Source organism: Macaca nemestrina, chromosome 9, assembly GCF_043159975.1.
Source record: "Macaca nemestrina isolate mMacNem1 chromosome 9, mMacNem.hap1, whole genome shotgun sequence".
Lineage (NCBI taxonomy): Eukaryota > Metazoa > Chordata > Mammalia > Primates > Cercopithecidae > Macaca > Macaca nemestrina.
In genome coordinates, this window is record NC_092133.1 from 121306226 (window position 1) to 121332974 (window position 26749).

At 42.0% G+C, this 26749-nt stretch overlaps 1 protein-coding gene across 3 annotated transcripts in view; it reads left to right on the top strand.

Moving 5' to 3' along the window:
• LOC105480038 (phosphatidylinositol-5-phosphate 4-kinase type 2 alpha) overlaps positions 1–26749 on the top strand; it is a 177162-nt gene that overhangs the window by 87499 nt on the left and 62914 nt on the right. For 2 of the 3 annotated variants that reach the window (XM_011738478.2, XM_011738476.3), the window contains exons 2-3: positions 17649–17746; positions 19495–19591. In XM_011738478.2, the coding sequence (XP_011736780.1) occupies positions 17649–17746; positions 19495–19591 (195 nt within the window). Of the gene's footprint in view, positions 1–4945; positions 5090–17648; positions 17747–19494; positions 19592–26749 lie in introns of those variants that run through there. The other variant, XM_071070392.1, reaches the window with a different exon arrangement.

Sequence of the window (26749 nt, forward strand, 5' to 3'; positions counted from 1 at the left end):
GTGGGAGAGACTGTGAGAGTTAAATACTCACAGTCTGCATTTTATCTTGATGAATACTATTAGCCTCAAATGATTCAGAAGAATTTTTAGAGGTTTCCAGGTTTAAAATGTAGTGAGAACTGCCTGGATTAAATCTGGGTAGATTGCATGCTTGATTCATGTTCATAGCATATGGAGAATGAAAATTAATGTTAATTGATCTAATTAGGAATTAGGATTCTCTGACATCTAATTCTCCGGTTTATTTTGTTCATCTATTTTTATAGTTGATGGAATACATAGAATGCGTGGGAGGAGATGGGGAGAAGAGAGAATTATTTATGCAAAACTCATGTGATGGCAAATGCCCTTTTTCCTAAAGTAATGAAAACAACTAGTAGCATTTTTGTTCTCTTGACAGTTTGTGAATAGGAGTATTTGTGGGTAGGAGATACATATTAATTGGCATGACATATTTTTGAAAATGAATCATGAAACTGTGACAGTTGTTTTTTACTAGGTTAAAAGATAGTACTTGTTATTTTTGTTATTTGTAGAGTTCTTAAGTATTTTTTGTGAGTATACATCTAAATATAGATGAAAATATCCTGTTTCCAGCTATGAAAAAGAAATTGAGCTAATGGTTGTTTTATAAACCACACCCTTATACTTTGCATTAAAATATGAAGTAAATTTATATCTATACTGGGAAGTGATTTTCTACACTTCAATGTGATGATGGAAGTATGGGTTTGCTAAAACCTAAAGTAAAAAATCTTTGTAGCAACTTGCTGTACTGGGTAGCTCGTCCTTATTCTCCTCAATTTTCAGAAACGTTTTGAGGCACAAAAGAAAATTATGTAAGAAATGTAGTGTGGTATGTCTTATAAACAATATCCTCTTGTTCTGAATACAATAGCTTTGAAATATTATTTGCTAAGCAATTATTTCTTTAGACAAAACTTGAGTTGCCTTTTGGCTTTTATTTTTTTAAAAACATGCATTTTTAGAAATAGTCTCTTAGGCTAAAGACTATAACTCACTAGGAAAACATGATTAATTCAGTATATGAGAAAAGCTCTGAACTCAAAAGCAAGTTACTCTTTTTTTTAAGCAGAATATATTTTAGAAATTTGGGTAGGAGACATTAACATAGAAGATTGGGATTTACATATAAAAAATGCTGAGTATCCCATGCAATCATCTGATTTATATTCCCAACTTCCATAGTTTTTGCAGGCTCCTGGAATGCAGCCTCCCACCAGGCCATGGAAAGAGAATCAGCGGGACCACGCAGGATGGCTATAATGTCATCTCTGTCCATGTGGCACCCACTTCAAGACTCTAGAGTCCAGCTAGAAAGGATTCTGGAGTCCAGCTAGAAAGGACTCTGGAGTCCAGTGTGTAGATGACATTGGTGTAAGCACAAGCCTTTATCAGAAGTCTGAATCTGACTTTTCTTCTTATAACCCAAGAGATAAGAAAGGGCATTTCCCCTCCCTGCTGAGTTATTTAACTTTATTTCTCTTCTGTTCAGTGAGAATAATCTTATTTCAGTATTGCGAAAACCACGTCTATGTGAAAGGTTTTTTGACAGTGTTTAAAACATGATGTTGCTGTGGCTAAGCGCGAATGCTGTGTCGTGGCCCTGCCTCCTGCCTCTGGCCAGCCTGAGTATAAGAGGGTCACTTTCTTTCTCAGCAGTGCCAACTAAATGCCAGGAGCATGTAGAAGAGGAGAGAATTGTATCACAAATATCTGGGGACTGTTTTGTTTTTTTAATGCCAAAGTCCACCGCCAAACATCCTGTTTCCCCATCCCTGGGGTAATAGATGCATAAAGATAGGTTATTTTGAAAACATCTCCCTTAGAACAATAGACTCCAGATTTTTTTGGATCACATAGCTGTGTGTATGTGAAATCAGGGCATACTAATAACATGTATTGTGATGTATACATTATATTCATATATAAGTATTAATGTTCTATACATTTTAATCCATATTTAAGAACTGAAAAAGGTAAGATTAAATATTTTCAGTAATTTTAACAGTACAAAAAATCTTTTGCTCTCCGTTAGAGATTAATTTTTTCATGAAAGCAGTAAAACTAATTTTTGAATTTTCTGAAAATGTTCTTTTAATTGTGATTTTTTTAAAGCCTAGCTCTAAGTTTAGCATATTTTGATTATCTGTTTTAATGGCTTTCATTTCTGAAAAATACACCCCACAAAGATTTGTAAATACAAATGGAAGAATTATATCACTGGCCATTTTTACTAAGTCATACGAAATTATTACCCTCCTTTTCTCAACACATCCCACCAGATACACAAAGGTTTTTAGTTGACTTTCAGATGGTAAAATTTTATTCTGAAACTTATTGGAAGGTTACTGTATTTTTAAATGCTTAACAAATAGATTCAAAAGCCATTAACAAATGGGTTTGAAACTCTCTGGCAAGATTTCTAATACACTAGAATATTCTATTTTCAAGTTCCTAAGTGTGCTGATATAAAAGTTTTCATAGGTGACACAGTTTCGTTGTTTTTGGCAAAAAGATAACAAAACAGTGGAAATATTTCCAAACATCTGTTTGTATAAAACTCTCAAGGCTTTGGTTTCTCTTGAAAAGCAGTTAATGTTGAGTCTCACCTTTACTTTGAAAGGAAGCGTAAAGTGTGCTGATTTTTTTCCCCCTGATAGGTAACATACTACTGAGAAGCACCTTTGACCCCTGCAAAGGTCCATGAATTTGGGACACATGTTTTGTAAGGGAAAAGTGCATGACTCATCTCCTAAATTCCACAACTTTTTTAAAGTGCTTATGTTATTCTTCCCTCTCAACCACACATAGTAGTTCTTTGAATACAGGAAATAAGTTAGCAAATACCCGAAGCAGAGAAATGTTAGAATCATCTTTACTTTGATGCAATTCTAAAGCAAACTTCGTAGGCTGTGTAATTTATTCTAATCCTGAGTCTTCAAATATTGACTGGTATTTCTGTGCCTCTGCCAACAGTATTTGCTGACAAAGGAATTCATTCAAATTTGATGCCATATTGGTTTTTACATGCTTTAAGCCATTTTTGCCTTGGTAGAAATAGCAAGTGCTTCTCCAGTAATATGTGGTTTTTAGTCTTTTGCTAGCAAAGGAACCCAGGAAGAAGCTTCTACATGTTAATCATTAAATTAGCAAAATTTTGCGAAGTACTCAATTTGTAGTGTAGTACTGCACAATGTTAAACATAGTGAAATAAACTAGAATTGTTTGTCTTCAGGTCCTGAGTGCTTAGATTTTACATGACTTGCCCATTTTGATAGCTCTGTAGTATCATTAGCTGGTGTCTCTAGGCACAGTGTACACTTAGGGAAGCTTTATCATGAACAAAAATGAATGGAAGTCCACATTTTAAATGAGGTCTTCCCAGTCATTTTAATTGTTATGAACTATTCTTGTCATATCTAATGAAATAATCGGTGCTTTGACCTCATCATGTGACTGATAGTGAGAACCCTGGGAGCTCAGGGCTCAGTCTTAGGCCTGCCACATGGCTTCTTGTTAATTGGTCCTTGTGTGTTTAACATTAGCTTCAGCCCATGTGGTTGTTTTTCAGGCATCCTTTTAAGCACTTGCCTGTTTTGTGAGGGTTGATTTCGCTTAGTTAAAGCCAGATGGTATGATCTGTAAATCCACTTACCTGGGCACATATAACCTACAGTCAGTTGCAGTGCATTTGACCTGAGCAGTGCATGGATGTCCCCTGCCAACTGCCAACCTCTAAGCTCCTACTGTTCCGCGGGGTACCTCCCTTCCAGTATACAGCTCATGACGCTCACATTGGACTGAGGAGGGCATTCATCAAACAAGCTTTGTAAAGGCAGCCTTTTAGTATACAGTACATAGAGAAGTTGTGCTGTCTTCTCCCTGGGGAGCACACTGCCCTTGTGGAAGACCCTTGCGACCCTTGCCTTAGAGCTGTGGTCTGCTCCTGAGTTAAATGCTTCGTGAGCACTTTGGTTTTTCTCTCCATCATTACCATGAAAATAACTTGTGATCCAGAATTTAAACAGTACAGAGGCTCACCATTACAGGTGAGCTTCACCCCTCACTGCAGACACCCAAACTCGATCTTTGTGCAAACACATGAATGTGTAACCTTTTTTTAAAAAAAAGTCAGTGGTAGCACATTAAACACATCTCTATCCTGCTTTTCTCACTCCGCACTATTTCTTAGAGAACGTTCCATGTTGGTTTACACAGCTATACATAATTATTTGCCCCGGTGTTTGCTAGGTAATATGCTTGTGCTATTGTTTATGAATTTGTCATGTTAGGCATTTTCTATTGAGCTTCTGCCATGGCAGATGATGCTGGCTGTCTCACACCACCTCTTTTCTCCCCTCATCCTTCTTTTTTTTGAAATAATGCATAGTTTTTTTGGTAAAATAATAGCATTACTTTACTATGACTAAGTTATTTTTAGTACTTTGTGAAGTACTAAATTTGGTGATTTAGTATTGCATGATGTTAAATAGCATTGAAAAAAATTATGGATTTGTTTTAGTCTCCTTCATGCTAAAGGCTTTCCTCCCATGTCCAGTCGTTTGTTGCTGTCCATTCAGGTTTTAGAACAAGGTGCTGGAAGACAGACGGCCTGTCCTGGGTATGTGGAGCGACGGTGCCTGTCCACTCATAGTGGGGAAGAGGACAGCCTTTGTGCTGCCGCCCACTGGTGGAATTATTAATATTTCTGGGGCCTTTCCACCAGAATGGGTATCCTCCAGTGTCCCCACGGGGAGTGACCCAGGCCACAGGTGTGATTGCAGCAGAGCAGGGGACAGCGGCAGAGGGCCCAGGCCTCAGAGCACAGATGGTCACTGGCTCCTCCCATGCTCCGTGACACCCAGCCCAGCCCTGTGTGAGATGGGTTTCCCATGCCCGAAGCCTCTTGGGCTGGGGTCTCTGAGGAGTCAGTCCTGTGCCTTCCATGCGATGGGATGGTGTGGTCAGCAACAGGGAGCGCACCATCCGTCTGCCACCTGAACCCCAGCTGTGGAGCCCCTCAGCATCTGGGAGCACACGGCATCAAGTGGCCACTGGCACAGAGGTAGCAACTTTCTCTCCTCTTCTGTCTGCTAACAATCCTCTACTTCTCTTCTGTCTTTCAAAAATTCTTTGACATTTCTCCTTTTCTATTGTCTGCTCTCCAGTGTTCTTGTCATGTTTGTTGGTGGTGGTTTTGTTTTTCCCCCAATCTCTAACTTCCTATACTGTCATCTTAGCAGAGCTTCTGGAAGGAAAAGAGATAAAAATGCATGGTCAGGTCATCTCTTAATATGGGAATCCGGGAAAGTAGTGTACACGGCAGCATTGTACCCTTCCTCTCATTGTTCCTTCAGGATGGATGCTGGGCACGAAAGCAGGCGGCCCCTCTGTTCTGGTCATGGAAAGAAAAACACAAGCTCTGGTCTAACAGAATTAGGATTTCATTGCTTCCTTCTGGAATCTTAACCTAGTTCGCAACCATGAAGTCTGCTGAACACATCTCAGTGTGAAATGCTGAACTGTACATGCCATCCCCTTCTCCATTGTCTTACAGGTTTTATTAATGATGTGTTTCAGTGATTGATTTTTCTAAATGCATGGCTGTCACTCATTGCTTACTTTTTCAGCAGATGTGGTTATCTGGGGCACCCAGGGACACCTGTATTACATACACGAACTCCTCCCCATCTTCTCCATGGCTAGCCAGACCCTGCTCCCAAAGGGGCATGAGATTTAGGGCTTCTTGCCAGCTTGGCATCGTCCAGCACCTTCTGGAAGCTTTGCCTTCACAGCTCACTTGGGGAACTCTAGTTTTAGAACATCCTTATCCCAGGATGAATGGGCAGAAAGATAACAGGAAGTATTAAATTGTTTTAGCATATTAAATATCTGACTAAAAGGAAAATGTTTATTTGAAACTTTCAAGATCAGTGTCTTCGAGTGCTGTGTAATTGCTAGTGGTCATGCCATTTGGATGAGTGAAGTTCTTATTTGACATTCATTAAGTATCTGAGTGTCTTCAATTGTAAGTGGCAGAAATTTACCTTCCACTAGCTTAGGGGATTGATTGGTTTCTGTCTCTGGAAAGGATGTGGGGTTAGGCTGGCCTCAAGATCTCCTGGGTCCAGAGATTTAAATGATGTCATCTGCATGTGGCTCTTGTCTGTCTTATCCCGTCTTTTCCGGGCATCAACGGTGATGCTTACTTTACATGGCTGAAGACATGGTTACAGGCAACTGCAGGCATATTAGCTTCATTTAGCATCTCTTCCCTGTCCCTGTGTCAGTTTCAAAGGAAGACCAGGAACCTGCAATGCCTTTGATTAGAATATTGGAGCTGTGGCTTCTTTTCCAACCTTTGTCCCTGCACTGCCACATCTACCTGAACAAAACATTTAAAGAGGTTGTCTGTGTCTTCCAGGAATTAAGTGGATCTCTGGAAAGTTGTTTTGTGATTCATCTGAATTTGTGGGAATGTCTCCCAAGTGCAGGCACCAGAGCCCTATGGTGGCTAAAGCCCTGGAATGGGCCAAGTCATCCAGGCAGGAGACTCCAGGGAGTGGCAGGAACTGTGCCCAACTAGAGGGTGCATCCCCATAGCTACTCAGCACCAGATGAATGATGACGGGCCGGGTGCCAGATCTTCCCATTTTTAAAAGAAGCCAGAAATCCAAATTTGAATGTAAATGTTCTCAAGTCTGAAAAGATTGGTAATTAATTCAAGCATTTTCTAAATCACTATCTGGGCCAAAGCACACATCACTTGTGATCTCTCCTCAAACTCGTTTTTTAAAGTATAAAGCAAGATCAAGAGTGCTGGGGCACTCTGCTCAAGGCCAGAGGGTGGTGACGTGGCTGACCAGGGCTCAGTCAGAGGTCTCCTGACTCCCTGAGCCTGGGGCCCTTTTGAATGGACCACGTTGTAAGCTCTTGTTTTCATTGGCAATGTCTTTGTTTGAATTTTTTTAAAAGCCGTATTACCTCTGTACTAGAATATAAATTTTTGGCCGGAACTCAGTAGTTTTATGTCAGATTCTATGGTTCATGGGAGGTAGAATTTTAACATGACTACATTCTTTTGTGTGAAGTTGACAGTGGGCCAGCCAGCAAGGATGTCCATAAGAGTCTGATTGAGCTTGCAGATACCAAGTTGACAGATGGGAGAGTTTGTGTCTATGTTATAAATTAAAGTAAGATTCTAAGCAAGAGTTTAAATATTTCTGATGACATTTTAATTTTAGTCAAGTAGCCATTAATCAAAAGATTGACTTAATGATTCTTGTTCAACAGAAAAATCTGCTGAAGTGAATTCATTTAGGCTTTTGAGTTTATGGACCCTGGAAAGGAGAACCTTTGTGCTTTTATTCTCATTCCTACTCAGCTTTCACATCAGAACAACTTTATTTGGCTTGTCAAAAAAAAAAACATTTATTTTGTAGATATTGGAAGGTAACTCAGATTTCAGAAGAAAGTTTTAATTAAAATATACTTGGACCTTTGATTTTTGTCTTATCTGGAGATAAAGAAACATCAACTTTTAAAAAATGGTCTTAGAAAATGAGTATTGGCTGGGCGTGTTGGCTCGTGCCTGTAATTCCAGCACTTTGTGAGGCCAAGGCGGGTGGATCACCTGAGGTCAGGAGTTCGAGAGCCTGACCAACATGGTGAAACCCCATCTCTACTAAAAATACAAAAACTAGCCGCACATGGTGGCACCCACCTGTAGTCCCAGCTACTCGGGAGGCTGAGACAGGAGAATTGCTTGAACCCAGGAGGGGGAGGTTACAGTGAGCTGAGATCGCACCATTGCACTCCAGCCTGGGCAACAGAGTGAGACTTTGTCTCAAAAAAAAAAAAAAAAAAGAAAAGTAAAAGAAAATGAATATTGATGAAGCAGCTGTAGAAAATTGACCTCTTGCCTCAAGACAAATAAAAGTACATTTCCCAGACATTTTCAGCTGCATGGTTTTTCCTACCTCTGTAACTGATTCTAATTTGCCCTGCCTGTCCCTCTGAAACCTCAGAGCTTTCAAATTGCTATTTGGTTTGCAGGGCAAGTTGTAATGAGAGCCACAGCATTCCAAGTGTGGGCTACATGCCTGAATCATATTAGAACTTCATTTTTTTAAAGTTCTTAATTGTTTCAACCTATATTCATTGTAATATTATAAAAATTATTTCCAAATGAGAGCTGGTGCTCAAGTTGGTGATTTTTTCCCCTAGTACAAAATTAACAACTACACATGAATATCCAATAGTGAAAATCAGATAAAAATGTTTAGGTAATCCCTCATCCTCCCAAGAAGACACTTAGAAAAAAGTAAGAAAAAATGATGCCTTCATGATGGTCTTTGTGCTAAGTATGTTCTGGTTGCTACCAATACACATCAAAAATACGAACTTTGGTGTGGTGTATAAATAGTGGTAGTTTCCCCATTTTTCAAACAAATTGGACGCAACTTCCAAGTATTCTGAAGGAGGGGTCATAGGTATTGCACCTAATGTGGGTAATTCTGTGCCAGCCAGGCAGCCTACTGCTGTGTTCATGAGCATGGTTCTAAAATCGAAGCTGTAATGTCTCTGCGTCTCAGCTCCCAACCAAGCCCTCTGCACCTCTCTAGAAATAAATTGTGCGCAGATAGCTCTGGAGAAGAGCATGGTGTGGAGGGGATTGTGCAACGTGATGGCCTTTTCTAGGTGACGTTATGGAAAATATTTTCTTAGCAGTGCACCTGAGGTCATTTTTTATACCTTTGTGGAGAACAAGCGAAAGTTCTAATCACAACTGCAGGGCCCTTCTGTTTGCCGGACAGGGACATAACAGTTAGAACTTCCAGCCATGAGTTACTTCAGTAGCTCTGGATACCCTCAACTCTTATCTCCTAATAGTCCTAATTTTAGTTCTCTGTTCATTCACTTCTTAAAGCGAATGAACCTCAGGGCAGAAATTGTTCAAAGTCATTTGTTTGGTGGAAGGAATCCTTATGTGCTTTATCAGCCACAGAGTCACAAAGGAATTTTGTTTGCTTAGGATGAGTCCGGTAAGTGGAAAGTATCTATTTTCAGATACTGATAGGAAGGGATGTGGGGAAAGAGAGGAGAGATTTTTATCTGTAGTGGTGAACTCGTATCACATTTTAGGTCATGAAGCTAGCGAGCATCCATTTGTAGAAGCCAGAAGCAATTGCAACACTTGCAAAGTCTAGGGAATCTGGTATGACATATTTATTGTTTGATTTCCCTATGAAATTAATTAAAGTTAAAATAGTATCCAGAATAATCATATCAAGTTATGCATTACACTTCTTACTGCTGGGCCCTCACTGATCTTGAACGCTTTGTGCTTACCTCGCTCTGGTTACTTTTATTATTGAATTATGTTTTAAAGTAGGCCCTCACATTTCAGTGGTAGAAACGTATTTTGGGAGATAAAGTGAGCCCTTTTTCAATCTGTGTCTTGAGATTTTTGAGAAGGGATGCACGGGCCTTTCAAGATAATTCCTACACCACTGAACATCTCCTGTCTCCCCCAGTGCTCATGCTGCCATGAAATAGTTCCCCCTCCAGGCCCCCTGCCACCTCTGCCAGCCTTTATACCCGACAGGGGCTCCACACGAGGGGTGCTTCCTGTTTCATCTCAATATGTCATAATTTGTAGGGAATTGTCTTCATTATAATCAGATTAAGTATCTCAGTGTCTCCTCTACATGTGAGAGGCTTTTTTGGTTCTTTTTGCGTATTCTTGGCTGAATGAAAACCAATTACTAATTATGTATTAGTCTGAGAACATAGTGTTTAGGGTGAATATATCTGAATTAATTAAGTGTCATTAATAATGCCTCTCAGAATTTATGAGCATATTCTTTGCTTGACTTAAAAATGATATAAATTAGTGAGGTTTATTTTTTAAATGTCACACTGTGAGATGGCTTTGTGGGGACACCTTTCTATGCCTTAATTTCAGAACCGCTATCAGCTGGGTCTCACTTATTTATTCCTTGTCCAGTAGCAATTTAGCATTCCCGTTTCTGCAGCTTAATTGCAACCTCTCTTTTCCTGCCAGCGTGAATTTAGCCTTACATCTGCAGGAGTGATGCTCATTGCAGTCAGCCAATCTCATGCAAAAAAACAAACCTGTGTTTCGCAGTGTTGGAGGGAACTTCCATGTGATGTAAATTTCAATGCCTTGCTCAGGAGAGGAATTGAGGTACCTTTTCTGAGTTGGGCTGTATGGTAATTTAAAAGGAAAGGCCCACATAAATGTTACTGTGTTTTGTGTTAATTTTATTTTTCATGAAGGAAACTGAGACAATTGGCTTTAATAAATAATTGCCTTAGAAATAGATTTTACATCCTTCAAGGATACAGTGTATGATTGATTAAGATTTAATGGAGCTTTGAGGAGTATTTTCCCTTTTTTAAAATGACAAGAAATGTTAGATGACAACTTTTCAGTTACACAGTTCTTTCCAGATTTCCACTGTGCTATTGAAACCACAGCTGTTATAATTGTAGTAGCCCATGGTACATATTTAGTTAACTGTGTATTTCATCATCTATCCTAAACATGTACTTAATTATTATTTTTTTTTTAAATAAGGAATCTTTTAGAAGTTTTTTTAACACAATGAAGACTTAAATTTCAGGCAGATATCTTATGAAGTTGCTGGGAATCTTATCTCACAGGCTGTTAGGAATTTGAAAGTATCTTGGGCTCAGCCAATCCAGCTCCCTAAATTTTATATTCCAGGTAACTCGTGTGAGTTATGTTGGCAGAAGAAGATTTAAGATTGGGCTGAGTTCCAGGTACAGCCCTACTGTTTAATAGCTTGGACCTTTTCCAATCGCACTAAGCCTCAATTTCCTTATCTGTATAATGGGCATGATAATAGCACCTCTACCCCCTTGGGTTGTAAAGATCAGGTAAGATACTGTGTCTGGAGTGCCTCACGTGGATCTTGGCACGTGTGCCCCTAGCATGAACCATAAGGTTAGTGCCAACTATGGCAGTGAGTTAGGGCAAAGCTGAGCCAAGACTGAGGAGCTCTCCTCGGCTTCCTCCCTCCCCTTGCCACATGCCAGCTCCCCCTCTGCCCTCACCCCTGCCCCCACTCTTGAGTCATACCATAATCAGGGACATTTTGGCGCTCTGCACCAGCCCTCTCCACCCCCTTTGACCCTGTTTCTATTGATGTGGACAACAAAGCTGCTTTATTTTTATGTCATCTGTGGAGCCCCAGCATGGGCAGCTTTGCTGCCCAAAGGCCGAGCAGCAAGGCAGTGCAGACCCACACCTGCGATTTGGGGGTGACTGGCACGGCATAAACAGGAACAAGAAGTCCCTCCCAGGACGCCTGGGGCCCCAGCCTCCAGCCGCTCTGTGTGGGGTGGGGAATTTCTAATACACTTGTTTTACAGGCCTGCAAGTGTGGCCGGCAGCACAAAGAACTATCCTGTGTTTGCCAAAGCGGATTGACAACCATTAAGTATTTCACAAGTATAAAGTGATATTGCTCTTTTGCTGTGAGAATTTTATTGAATATTTGCAACCTGAAGGAACCTTAAATGTGGCCTCTATGTGATAGTATAACGGGTGCTTTCACTTTGTTCAGCTAACCTAAGAAAATTTTAATAAACTCAAAAATCACTTTCATCTTCATGAATTAAAAACTGTTTGGATTTCACAGTGTATGCTTATTCCTATAAAGGGTGTATGATTCTTTCCTTCAAAATAGTAATGGTTAACACAAATCTTTTTGTTTCCTTTATGAATACTATGTAACATATAGAGAGAACTGTGTGTGTGTGTGTGTGTGTGTGTGTGTGTGTGTGTGTTCCCAATGTAAGTATCTTAGAAAAGTGTCAATTCTTTGTTTAAAAAATATTGATGAAAGGACAGATACGGTGGTTCATGCCTGTGATTCCAACACTGTGAGAGGCTGAGGCAAGAGGATCTGTTGAGCCCAGGAATTTGGGACCAGCCCAGGCAACATAGCAAGACCTTGTCACCACAAAAAAATTTTTTTAATTAGCCATGCATGGTGGTGTATGCCTGTAGTCCCAGCTCTCAGAGGACTGAGGCCGGAGGACCGTTTGAGCGTGGGAGCTCAAGACTGCAGTTGGCCATGATCTTGCCCCTGCACTCCAGCCTGGGCAACCCTATCTTTTAAAAAAATCCTGATAATAAGTGTAAAATAATGATGATAAACCACTGTTAGTTATCAATTTTAGGGTAGATCATATAGAATGGTTGGTCTAGGTAGAATGCCAAACTAATAATTTAAAGTTTTGTGAAACTGGAGACTTTAAAACCCAATAATCTTTATTTTAAAGTCTGAAAGTTTACAGCCCAGAGCCCTATATAAAATATTGAAGTTAACAAATAGGATTAACTCAGCCTTCTTCAAACTGAGAGCTCATTGCCATGACCTGCATTTGCACCAGAATTTGAATTTGAACTGGAGATAAGCAATATATTTTAGTTTGGGTAAGAGCAAAGTAACCAGCTAAAGGAGAGAGTTTTTCAGGAAGTTAAGTGTCTTTTCAGTTATTAAGCAGCTCTGCAAGTAATCCATTTCAGTAAAACTGATGAATGATCACTAAGCCTCATATACAACAAAGTAAAACGTGCTGTATAAAAAATAATATAGGTGCTTATGGGTACACTATTGAAAAACTAGTTTACTAATTAAAAGCTTCTCTTTTAAGTAGTAGATCCTCTGTTTTGTGAAGTGTTTGTTTACAAGTCATTAAATCTAGCTACCACCTACCTGACCAAGAAGTTTTTTGGGGGGAATCTGGAGGGGAAATAAGGCCAAAAGTAATGTTACGCAAGTGTAAAGAATGAAAGGCCACTTGGAAGAAAGATAAAGCAGCCATAAAGTAGCTGTCAGATCTAACTCAGTATCCTGCCCCACTACTCAATTATGAAGGTATAGATACTGCTCTGCCAGGACATACTACAATCTGCAAAATGAGAGGTTAGACTATATGATCTCCGAAATTCTCTTTTAATTTCAGCATCTTATGATTCCACGTAAACCAAGGTATAAGTGTAACTATCTTTGATTTTTCTTCTTGTCTCATTTCTTGTCTTCTTTGATAATGAGGACCAAATATTCTCTACCTCTTGGGGTAGTCTGGTTTTGGAAGATGGGGAATAGCTAAAGGTTTGTGTTTCTCTGACATTTAAATGACACAGTAGTCAGAACTCTCCGTCCCTCAAGGGCCATGTAGGGCTGCACTCCTTCCAAGAAGCCCATCACCCACACCTGTGAGCACAGGCTCCTGCTCTGTGCTTCTGTGGCACTTGTTGTCTGGGTTCAGCATTTCTTCTGTGCTGCTTGGTATTTTACTACATGGTGAAGGTCCTGCTCCATCGACTACAGTAGAAAACTCCTTACGATCAGCGATCTTGTTTTGTACTGACTTTCTGTTTCCAAGTGATCGTCCTGGAACTCCTTTCCCCTTTATGTCACACTCAACCAGCAAACACCTCCATCCAGAAGGACCCCTGTCATCCCCTGTCTCTGCACCGGCACCCTGGGGTCGAGCTCTGCCAGAATGAGGAATGTCACTCCACAAGTTCGCTCTGTTCCTGTATGTGAACCATCACAAACTGTGGATGATGCTCAGTTCTGCCTGGAAGCCCAGCCTGCTGTCTCTCTTTAAACTTGTCCATCCACATTCTTCAGTCCCTTTTTTAAGCTCCCTGTGTTCTCTTTAACCTTTGAAGTCCTCAGCCTGCCTCTCACTCTCAGCAGGTGTCCATGGCCCTACTTCCCAGAGAAAATAGGAGCCAGTGGATGGGAGCCCTGTGTCTTCCCTCTGTCAGTTCTGCCACCTCGCCATGACACCTGTCTCTTTTCCCTCCTGTAAATAGGAAAGTTGCTTCCCTCCTCAGAGCCTCTCCTTCCTGCATGCTTGGATCCCATCCCCTCCCACCTTCTTGAGAAGTGCTACTGAATGTCCCTTCTCTCTCAGGTCCTCCCTCTGTCCCCCATCCCTCTTCATCTCGCTCCTGTCCTTCCGTGTCAGGCTCCTTAGAAATAGCCATGTGCAGTGCCGGCATTTCCTTACCTCAGCTTAGCTCAGTCTGGGTTCCATTGCTACACTCCACCGAAACAATTCTGCCAGGGTTGCCAAGGACCTCCCGTGCTGTTCAATCTGGCTGACATTTCCCAGTCCCTGCCTTCTCAAAAGTGTCATATTCATCCCATAGCATGTTTGATCCCCCTTTTCCCTTCACTCCCATTGGGTGGCCCTGTGCTTTTTCACTTCCTGCCTCAGTAGCAGTTTTCCCCTTTCTCATCCTCTTCTCCAGGCTGTGAAACGTTCCTGTTCTTGAAGACTGCTTCTCCGCCCTCCTCCCTCTCATGCCGTCCCCTCCCCAGGTTACCTCATCCACTCCTCTGGGGAGCTAATGTCTGATGCACGGATACACACATTTTTATCTCCTGCCCCTGCTGCCCCTGGGAACTTCAGACCCACCTGTCCACGGCCTACCTGACATTGACACTTAGATGTCCCAAGAGCGCATGAAATTTAACAAGCTCAAAACTGAACTCTTCTCTTAAAATGCATTGTGCCAGTCAGTGGACTCACCAGCTACCCCGGCATGCATGCAGCACTCCCTCCATCTTTCCCTACATTTCTAGTCTGTCATCAAGCCCCGCAGATTTCAGCACTTGAGCATGCTGGAGTGTCTGCTTCCTTCATCTGTGCTGCCTCCGCCGCCCTCTGCTGAGCTGCTGTCCTCTGTGTGGTGCAATTCTACAGTAGCCACTTCCCGGTGCTCCTGAGCATGCTGTTCATCCCTTTCATGCCATGCGCCTTGTCTGTTTCTGCACTGTTTGCCCATTAACAGTGCCCCCTCGTCTCCAGGACTCGCCTTCTTCCTGGAAGCCCTGTCCACCTGCCCTCTCCTTTCTCCACGAGCCGTTGCTCCCTAGGGAAGCCTCGCATGCCTCCCCCACCTGGCCTGGGCCTTTTCCATACTTGCTTATGGTCCGATGTGCTTCTCCCTCCTGACTCTGTCATTGTTGGAGTTCTACACTTGGGGCAGTTCTTCAGTTAATGTGTCTGCCCCTCTGGACCATAAGCCCCAAGAGGGCAAAGACTGGTGTCCGAGCTGTGCCCAGCACTGAGTGGACTCTTAAAGGTTGTGCTGACGCGAGGATGGGTGGGGAAGGAAAATCAATAAGGAAAATTCTCAGTTTACTCATTCCATGTTGACTGAAGTTTTCGTCTTTTCTCCACAAAACATGTTCCAGAGCAGGTACCAAAAAGCAAAAGGATGCAGAAAGTTTCTGGTTTCCTGCTTCCTTTCTGAGAAGACTCTGTTAAGCGATACTGATTTAAGCAGCCTCAAGAGGCATCAAAGCTTTGGAGGATCCGCTGAATGCATCACGTGCATTTAAATAATCAGTGTCCGGTCCCACCTCCATGTTGGGTTTTGCTTTCTCTTGTTCCACAACATATCGAAGTGCTGATTGAGTTGGCATCCAGCTTCATTCGTATTGTGTTTGTTATCACAGGACTTGGATTTCCATTATGATTTTCTTTTTCTGTTATTTTTCAAACTTTGATATTCCTCTGATAGCATAAAGATATATAAACTTTAATTTTTCACAAATATACTCTGGAAATGACTTAGTATCATAAGATGCTTGGGGAAAGTGAACTGGAGAAGCTATATGATGTTAGATTCCTGTTTTCTTTCAGTGGGTTTGAGAAGCTAGCTGTCAGCTGTCACTATCATTCCTCTGTTGTGTTTGCCTTTGCTCTCTGGCCACCATTCCTTTCTTTTTGCATTTGGCCTTCTTTAGTTTAACTACAGCATATCTAGTTGTGCTTTGAATATTCTTACTTATATATTGCTTTGAATAGTCTGCTTTTTTTTGTTTTTTATTTAACAGACATGGCTCCACTCTGTCACCCAGGCTGGAGTGCAGTGGTACAATCACTGCTCACTGCAGCCTCGAAATCCTGGATTCAAGTGATCTTCCTTCCTCACCCCCGCAAGTAGCTGGGACTACAGTTGCACACCCCCACGCCCAGCTAATTTTTGTTATTTTTTTTATTTTTTAGAGACAAAGTCTGTTGCCTTAGCTGGTCTCAAAATCCTGGGCTCAAGCAGTCCGCCTGCCTCAGCCTCCCAAATTGTTGGGATTACATATATGAGTCACTGTGCCCAACTGTATCTACAGATTTATAACTGTCGTTAGTTGTGGAAAAATCTGAATCATCATTATGTTTTCAAATATAATCATCTTTTGTTCATCTTCTATTTCCGTATACATTTCTCACTTCTCATGGCTTAAAAAATTATCTATCTGATCATCTTAGTAACTAAAGTCTTGAGAATATTAATCAGTCGTTGCTATCTCTGTGAGCTCATGTTTGATTGATCTCCATCTGTGGGAAGCCTGGTGGCCTGGCAGGGGGCGCTCTCCTCCAGAGATCATTTGCATTTACTTCTGCCAGGTGTTGGGGCCACTTTCAAAGGCTTCCTTCAAGGATCTCAGGTTAATGTTGAAGCCTTTGGTTGAGCTCCCAGCTTTCCTTTGGCCCAAATAAGTGTTGAAACTGGCAGTTATCCTCAGGGAGTCCCTCCTTTCAGGCTTGCTTAATGGTCCCCACACTCCATGTGGGTTAAACTCACTTTAGGGGAAGAAAGATCTCTTGGAGATTCCCTCTACTGTCTGTGAACCCAGCAATGTGATTTCAAAAAACAAAAAAAACCTCTGCTCTATCAAGCAGCTCATTCTTTTGTTGTTTGCTTGTTTTTGTAACTGAGAATCCTTCAGCGTGCCTGCCTTCTATCCTACTGGAAGCATAAATCTTTGACATGGTTTTTATTGCTAGCAACAAGGAAAGTCAACATGCAAAAATAGTTAACCAAGAGAAAGTTAAGGTTTTTCAAAATCATGTGTCCAAAGCCATCCCTGTCATTCACTGGAACTTGATCTTACCCTTTGTCCTTTGGAAGCACATCTTTGCTTTTGTTCTTGACTCATGTCCAACCCACCTCCTTCTCTTGCAGTCCTGGGGCCACATGTCTTCCTCCTTCCCTGAATGGAGGTTCTTCTTTTGGTTAATTCATGCCCCACCCCAGTCTTTATTTTTAAACTTAGTTCCTGTAAGGGAAGTAAAGAGCACACAGATGAGTGTTGTTCTTGGAGTTCAATATATAAATCATGTCCATTAATCCAACAAATATTTACATGAAAAATTTAAAAGCTTTCTTTCTCAGATTACATTTTCTTTACAGAGGGAAGTTGTCCTGGACATGTGACCAAAGGGGCTTGGGGATGAGTTTCTGGAGGGAAGGTAGGGAGAGTGGATGGGCAAGAAGCAGGGACAGGCGGCATGAGGATTGAATCTCCTTCACCACTGCCATCCGATGGCCGCCATGGACCCAGCATCAGACAGACGCAAGAAGTGGGAATGAGGAAGGCAGGAAGAGAGATTATGATGGCAGAGGGAAGGAGGATGGGTGGGTGGGTGGGAAGAGATCTTCCTGTGTCCACCATGTTTTTTTTCCCCAAGGTACACATTCAAGTCAAGTCCTCCTCACCTGGATAGTAATAACCCGTGCTATTTATTTTATATTTTTCTAGATCAATGAACTGAGCCATGTTCAAATCCCTGTTATGTTGATGCCAGATGACTTCAAAGCCTATTCAAAAATAAAGGTGGACAATCACCTTTTTAACAAGTAAGTGCAAGTATGACCTTTCATAAGACTAGCATGGCTGCTAGGAGTACAAGTTTTGTGAATTTCTGTAATCACATAATTTTTCAATGGGTGGGAGTAAAGTTTTGCTGATGAAGTTAATCCTGTGATAAACATAACCATCTGTCATTTTTAGAGAAGCAACAGCAGGCTCTCTGGGATAATATCCTTTGCCATATGGCATATTGTTCTCTATGAATATCTTATACGTTGAAAGTGATATTCTCATTATAATTCAAATTTTTCAAGCTGTAAATTGCTTGGATTTTTTATCAGTTATGAACCTCTGCTCTTGTACACAGAACTTTGAAAATGATGATTTATGAACAGCAATGACTCCATCATAGAACAATAAAGACCGAAGGTACATTTTCATAAGGCACAATTAGATGCCATGTTGGGCATTGAGAACATTTCTCCTTCATTTGAATGTCGTTTTAGACATCATTATGAAGCACCTATTATATGTTAGGTGGTCCATTGAGAGCTGGAAATGCAATGATATAGAAGACCTGGCCCTGCCCTCAAGGGGCTCAGAGTACGAAAACTGACACATATACAAACTGCTATAGTTCAGTGTGCAAAGTATGATAAGGGAGGGGTGTGTGCATATGTATAATTTATATGCATGTCTGGTTCTGTGGGAACAAAAAGAGGGAAACAGTTCTGAATGATTAGGGTGAACCTCAAATCACTCCCATGTGAGGATCATTATGAAATTTTTTTTGAGACAGGATCTTGCTCTGTTGCTCAGGCTGGTGTGCAGTGGCGAAATTATATCTCACTGCAGTCTCAAATTCCTGGGCTCTCGCAGTCCTCCTTCCTGAGCCTTCTGAGTAGCTGGGACTACAGGTACAGGTTACCATGCCCAGCTGATTTTTTAAAAAACTTTTTGTGAAGACAGGGGTCTTCACTGCAGTCTCAAATTCCTGGGCTCAAGCAATCCTCCTTCCTGAGCCTTCCAAGTAGCTGGGACTACAGGTGCAGGTTACCATGCCCAGCTGATGTTTTAAAAAACTTTTTGTAAAGACAGGGGTCTCACTATGTTCCCCAAACTGGCCTCAAACTCCCGGTCTCAAGCAATCCTTCCACCTCAGTCTCCCAAAGTGCTGGGATTACAAATGAGCGGTGTAAGCCACCGTGCCAGGCTGATTACGAAATTTCTTCAGGGATCCATTGTCCTTATGTGAAGCTGATGTGTTAGTTTTTCTCATAACAGTGTTTAGAGGCTGACTTTGAGGGAATTTTCTGTATGCAAATTTAGAATGTGGCATTTATATAAAATAAGCCTTTTAGGGGGGTGAGGGAGTGGCCCTGCTTTCCTCGGCAGTAGCTGAGAGGGAACCTGGGGGCCGTGCTGGTGGCTTGCTCCGCTACCTCTTCCTAACTCACTGTCCTGCCACTGTGCTTTTCCTTCACTGCTCCTCCTGCCTGGCCCCTTCCTTCCCCACCTCTTGTTTTTTGAGGAATGGCTGCAGTGTGTGGCCAGGATTTAAAGAGGTCACATAGTCCAAGCGTGCCTGTGACAAAGGAGACAGACAGACAGCCGTCTAGCCCCCCATGTCTCCTGGATCTTCCTGCGGGTTGTACCTGGTTCTAGGAAACACATCTGTCCCTTTAGTAGACAGTGAACTCCGAACCTTTCTTTAGTTACATGTGGAACTCAGTGGTGACAGATGCAAGTCTGATTGACTGTCTCTGAGCTTTATTCCACGCTGTGACTGTTTCAGAGAAAACATGCCGAGCCATTTCAAGTTTAAGGAATACTGCCCGATGGTCTTCCGTAACCTGCGGGAGAGGTTTGGAATTGATGATCAAGATTTCCAGGTGAGTTGCTTTTGTAACATTTGCTTCCAGTAGGAAATGGGTTTTGCCATGGCTTTTGCTCTATAAATTAGGATCTATTATTTTTGTCAATAAAAGTAATTATATAATAGTAGTTTTCATTTTGTGTAATAAGTTGTTAATGTTCATGCTGAAGTAAAGTGTTCTTCTGATTGGGGACCTCTATACATATGATATTGGTATAAAAGTCAGTAGGAAAATATATTACTGTTCTTTGGAAGGAGACTGAGCATGTGAGGGTTTTATAGAATACTCTCATTTCCAGGTGGAAAGGTTCTGCTAGCAGAGCCGCCTGTTAATTTCTGCTGTCAGACATGTCAGTAGCCTGTGTGAGTGTGCATGTTTTCTATCTTTGTAGAGGCTACTTAGGACTCTCAGGAATCTTTATCTTGCTGATTTGCTGCTTTTCAAGTTGGTCAGACTCTTGCCACAGCATTTTTGTCAAAGGGCACCCTTTGTGCACTGCAGTGCTGGACTGTGGAATGACCATAGCACTGTGGTCAGCACCAGGAACCCAGCATCCTGGGCGTGTCCTGTGGTGCATCTTCCTCTTCATCTTGGTTCCCACCACGTAAAAATGTGTACTGCTGCTCTCCTCCCCACTCTGGCCTGATCCTTCATTCTAACTTTTGAACATCTGTTTTAACTCTTTAAATAACTGTTGAGCCGTGATCATTTTTTTCTGAGAAAGGATTTGACATTGGTTACCCAAGTTTCATATAGCGAGCCAGATTCGTAAATGGCTAAGGATTTTTTTTAAAAGCGGAAATCTAAGGGACAGGTTGAACATCCCCATCAGAAAATCTGAAATCCAAAATGCTTCAAAATTGGATATTTTCTGATCAACATGATGCCACAAGTGGAAAATTCCACAGTTAAGTGCTCAACACAGCATTCGTTTCATGTACACAATTATTTAAAATATTGTATAAAATTACCTTCAGGCTATGTGTATAAGGTGTATATGAAATAGATAAATTTTGTGTTTAGATTTGGGTCCCATCCCCTAGATATCTCATTATCTATGCAGATATTCTGAAATCTGAAAAAATCTGAAATACGACCGGCTCCAGGCATTTCAGATAAGGGATGCTCAACATGTACTGACTTAAGTCCCTTCAAATCTAGTCCTAATTTGCCCTCAGTTTAAGATCTGAATTCATCCTGCATTAAGTGACATATTGCCACCCTGGGTGACTACAAATTGGATACTGATACAGCTTACCCTGTGTTTTCCTCCGAAGAATAGGGTCCCTGAGGCAAACTGAGATAGTTAGCACACTTTCTTAAAGATCTGTGCTCCCACTGCCCTCTCTGTACCATTGCCGAAAATTTCCAGGAATTTCTCACATGTTAGCTGAGGCATGAGAGAGGCTGCCATGTTTGGAGAAAGCAGTGCTGACCAGGCTGCCAGTGACACTGTCTCACGATAGCCTGAGGTTGTGGTTTGCATGGAGGTCCAGACCCTGAGCTTGAGGCTCTGTGTACACAGAAGAGCTGAGGGCTGGCTAGTGGGACAGGAAGGATGTGGTTGCTCATTTGCTATTAAAACTGCATGGGAGCCAACACTCATGTTAGGGCATTTCCTTTCTTTTCTTGAGACAATGTCTTGCTCTGTCGCCTAGACTGGAGTACAGTTGTGTGATCATAACTCACTGCAGTCTCAAACTGCTGGGCTCAAGTGATCCTCCCACCTCAGCCTCCAGAGTAGCTAGGACTCCAGGTGTGCACCACCATGCCCAGCTAAATTTTTTTTTTTTTTTTTTTTTTGTAGAGATGGAGTCTCACTATGTTACCCAGGCTGCTCTCCAACTCCTGGCCTCAAGCCATCCTCACAGAGCATGAGCCAGTGCACCTGGCCTTGGGGCTTAATTTTTAAGAGAGAACTTAGATCACAATTATGGACTTGAAGTTTACTGCTGTAAAAATAATTAGCTTTTCACAGATAATTATTAGAATAGTAAAAAACATTTCTCTGAAATTAAAATTAATAATTCTGTATCATTTTAGAATCATTACTAAATTTAAAGAGGCCACATGAAAATGAACTAGGTGCTTTTTTTTTTTTTAAAGGAATTAACAGCAGATTATCCTTCAGTGTCTTAAGAAAATCTCCTCTGCCTTAAGAAAAGCTGAATACCAGTGTATTCCTCCTTCTGTCCACATCCTTTTTTTGTTTGGCTGGGTGTTGCTTTAATAAAACAATTTCACTGGCATTTCACAGAAACTGACTTTTGAGGGCCCATGCATCTTATCTTGTTAGATATCTCAAAGCATTATTGAAATGAAGTCTTTCTATTTCTTGTCATAATCAACTCTGTCAAATGAGATCCAAAATGAACCCATTATGTTCTGAGTTCTGCACTGCAGCAAAGAAAAGTCATTTTTAAAATTTCCTCAAATGACCAATTTAGTTGCTGAAATGCAAAGACATGAAGTGGTTTTTCTTCCCTTTTTTTCACCCTACAAAGAAAACTACGTAAGTTGATATTGAAGTCAGTGCAAATTGCTGAGTACAAACTTTGAAGGGAAATTAGGCAAGTGGAGGATGATTCACAAGTAACTAATTGGCAAGTCCGTTAAACTCTTCACATGAGAGCTCCCTGTTGGGGAGAGTGGTGTGAGTGTGATTAATCATTCCAACACTCCTCCTTTCCTTAGCTCTGCCTGCTGCTTTTGGCATTTAAATTGCTGCTTTCTCTTTGGCAACTGTATTTCTATTTTTAAAAAAACTGTATGCTCCCCTCTATAAAAAAAGAAGAAGAAGAAAAGTGTGTATTCAGTCACTTCAGTACTCCAGAGGTATACTTTTCTTCCCTCCTCAGTCCTGTATTTCTTTCCCAGTGTCTGTACCTCCTAAAATTCTTCAGCAGGGTCAGGGACCCTGAGTTCCAACTGAAAACAGGATCATAAATCTGGGGCTGTATCCCAGTCTATCGCTACTTGGCTTGGAAGAAAGGAGGGCAGTTGTGACAGCTCTGGCTCCAGGGTCACCTTGCAGGCCCCTGCGTACTGCAGGGATTCAGGCAGAAGACGGGCAGGGGCCAGGACCTGGGGCTCCAGCTGCCTTGGCACATTGTTACTGCCCAGACAGTTCAATCCTCATGCCCCGTCCAAGTAACAGGTATCATTTGGCACATGTGACACCAAATGACTAAAAACAACCTTGTTTTCCTCTCCCAGAACTTGCTAATGTGCCTTTGCTGAGTAGAGTCTCCCACCGGCCGCCTCTGTCACTCCTGGGTACTGGTTACTGAAGACTGCATACATCAGAGAAAACCAACTCTTTTTCTGAGCTTATCAGTGTGAGCTGCTTTTTGAGTACTCTTTCCCAACTGACTTGGAAAGTAGGATCAGTGACCTAGGCTCTCATGGTGTTTTGGAGGACACTGGATAGCAAAAGGAGACCAGGCATTGCCTGCTGTGTTTATTTTTCCAAACTGCTTGCATTTTGGACCAGCGACTCTAAATCAATGTGGTGATCAGGGGCTCTATCATCTGGTTTATTTCATATTCAGACCTTTCCATTCAGCCGAGTGGGTAAATGGTCCCGACTTGTCTTGTTTGTGTGACCACCTTTTTGCTACACCTGAAAAAAGTAGGTATTGGTCCACGGAGATCGCTCTGTTTGAAGTAGAACATAGTTAAGTAACCTATGCAATTGACCGCTACTGGTGAACTTAAACTTCTTAAAAAGTTTTTAAGATAAATGAAAAGGATAATGAAATGAAAAATGAAAACATTCCTGCTTTCTCAGTAAACATTTGTATCTTTCCTCTGGTTTTGATTTCTGGAATATCTTTAAAAATGAGTTTTCCTTGTTGTTAAAGACAAATTCAAAGAACAGTTCTAGAATATTCATTGTTAATAGCAGTACCATGTAACATATATATGTAAACCTCTCTGTGTGTGTGTGTGTGTGTGTGTGCTCATGCACGTGTGTAACCAGTGCTTCTAGATTCAGAACGTTTTCCAATTCATTAGGGCATTTTTAAATTGCATGATTGGTTTGTAATATGCTCAGGGTTGATTCAGTGTTGAATCAGGGTTCTGATCATTGTTTGACCAGCATGATATCCATCGTCATACTTTAAAGGTATGTTTCAGGATGAATGCTGCCTGGGAGGCCTCTTCTGTGACTATAGCTGCAGTTCTATGTCTACCATTACCTCTGCATCCTTAATCCCTGATCACCCTTAGGTCTGGGATTTCATGCATAATTATCAAATCAAAGTATTTATTTGTACCTACCACACGTCAGGCTCTGTGCTAGACGTTTTAGGGAATGCGGAGAGAAGAAAGAAAGGTGAAGCATCACTTTATTTAAAAACTATTATGTACCAGATTCTATATTAGATGCTAACGAGATTTGCAGAAACCCAGCATCTTGATTTGTAGTGTTCTTCATGAAAATCTGCACCCCTCTTTCCAGTCTCTTATGCTTATTTGATTGTCTCTTATGCTCAGACCCAGAGAGACTGGAAACAGAGGGTACAGATTTTCATGAAGAACATTAAACAGCCCTGGGAAGTCAAATAGAGGCTTCAGTTACATTTAGTAGCTGCCAGAGAGGGTTGCCTCCCAGAAACCAAAAAGTTATGCAGGAGGGAGCTGATGCTGTTAAACCTAAATAGGCCACACATTTGAAAGTGAGGCCTCTTGTTCACTGTGGAGGATAATATCAGGTTTACTTTTCCCCTACTGTGTCTCCTGAATTAGAATCCCTCATTATTCACCTCTGATGCCCTTTCTTCTTTGTGTTTGTAACAGAGAATTCTAATTTTAAAATAATTAATTTTAAGAGCTAACATTTTAAACTTTTGATGTTCTTATTTCAAGTTTAGAAATAAAATTCTAAAGTCTTAAGACCTTCAGTGTATACTAAACTTGAAGTGGGGTAGCAGGAATTCTGCCTTAATCTCTAGAATATCAAGTCTACCCTTTGAAACTTTCACTTGTAGATTTCTCACTTTGACTTTAAACTGCCTGAGGGCAGGAGCAGTATTTGTGTTTCCTGGCCGCCTGTCCCCGGTTTAGCACAATGCTCAGCTCAGCAGACACTTAAGAAATGTTTGCAGTCGGGGCAGCGGCCACACGTGTAATCCCAGCTACTCAGCTGGCCAATGCAGGAGGATCTCTTGAGCCCAGGAGTTCGAGACCAGCCTGGACAACATAGTGAGACACCATCTCTAAAAATATGAAAAATAAATAAGTAAATACTTCCACTTAGTTGTAGAAGAAAGTGAGTGAGGGCTAATGGAGACTTTGAAGAGAATTTAACCCTCTGGGCCCAAGCAGACGACAGGAGAGCCTATGAAATGTGAAGGTATTTGGATGGTAGCAGAATGGTGGGAAATAAAGATGTTAAAATAGCAAGAGACACAAAGACACCAGGGACACTGGGCCGATTCTGCTGCCAGTGAGCAGCCCTGTGGGTTTTGCTCGGGGGAATGGCGATGTCATGAAATCTGTGTTGTCTTTTCTTTTTTCTTTTTCTTTCTTCTTCTTTTTTTTTTTTTTTTTTTTTTTTTTTTTTTGAGACAGAGTTTCACTCTGTCGCCCGGGCTGGAGTACAGTGGCACAGTCTCGGCTTACTGCAGCCTCCCAACTCCTGGGCTCAATCGATCCTGCCACTTCAACCCCCTGAGTACCTGGGACTACAGGTAAGTGCCACTATGCCCAGCTAATTTTTGGGTTTTTTTTTTTTTGTTTTTTTTTTTTTTGGTAGACACAGGGTTTTGCCATTGTTGCCCAGGCTGGTCTCGAACTCCTGGGCTCAAGCGATCCACCCACCTTAGCCTCTCAAAGTACTGGGATTACAGGTGTGAGCCACTGCACCCAGCCAAGGTCTGTATTTTCTAAAGTTAACTACGTTGTAATTTATAGAATGCATAGAAGGGAGATAAGAAAATCAGGAGGCTGTGAAATCCCAGTGAGCCAAGCCTCTGTCACCCACGGTGTAAAGCATGGAGCAGCAGCAGACATTGAGAGAAGTCAACTCACAGGTTCGGTGGCCAGTGGCAAAGGACAAGAGCCACCGACGCATTGGGACCTGAGAGGCTGAGAGAGCAGGGATGCGGGTCCCGGAGGGAGGGAAGTTGGGGGTTGCAGGTGGATAGAAAGGAAGATACAGTTGAGTTTTTAACCTGTTGACTGGCCCTGGTGGTGGGATACCCGGTGAGGCTTGTGGCCTGCATTGGGCATCCTGGCTCACAACTCTGGATGAGGTCAGGAGCAGAGGTCCAGCTGTGGGAGGATTGGCACAGACGTGCTTGTGGGACTCCTCCTTGGTCCAACTCTTAACCCTCAAACTACGCCATCACCCCCGTGCTTGCTCCTTGAATGCCCAGGCACTCTCATTCCTTCGTCACCAGTTGTTGCCTGGTGGGTTTGCTCCGTTTGTCCTCACAGGTTGGCTGCCCTGGAAGGAAACTCCCACTCAAAGATGCACCGAGGCTGAGACCCAAGGGAGGCCCCTCTCTGATTGGACAACCTCTTGATAGACTGGGGGAAGCTCCCTCACAGCCCATCAGGGTCATCAGGCATTTCTTGCACTGTTTCAGGTCCTTTTTATGAGCTGCGCAAATGACTGTTCTACCACCACCTGCCCCCACCTGGGACCCCAGGCTTCCTGTTAGCCTGTGTTTCCTGCCTCAGACCTGCTTTGGGTTTTGCCTTGTGGCTTTTGACAGAGAGCTGACAGCCAGTCATCCTTGCCACTGGGTGCTTTTCTCCAGGTTAAACGCTGTGTTTACCGTGAGCCCTAGGGACAGGTCCCTGGTATTTTAATCACCGTCAAACAGCAACCTGAGGTTTTAAAAGATGATCTCATGGCACTCTGTGAAGTTTCTGCAACTCTGCTGCTTTCTCTGTTGGTCATTGCCTTTCATTTTTATATTCTTTTTTTCTGATAAGTTGTTTCATTATTAATAAGTGTTAAATTGCACTGTGTCTTGCTCCCTTCTATAGTGAAAGCTATTCTTCGCTTGAGATCACAGCTTAGACTTTCTTTGAAATTCCCCAAGAGCTTAACACAGGGCTTTGAACACAGTGGGCATTTAATAAATCCTTGATGATGATGTTCAAGTTCACACGTTGGTCTTTAGCTCTCTGGCGAGGTCTGAGGACCATCTGTGCTCG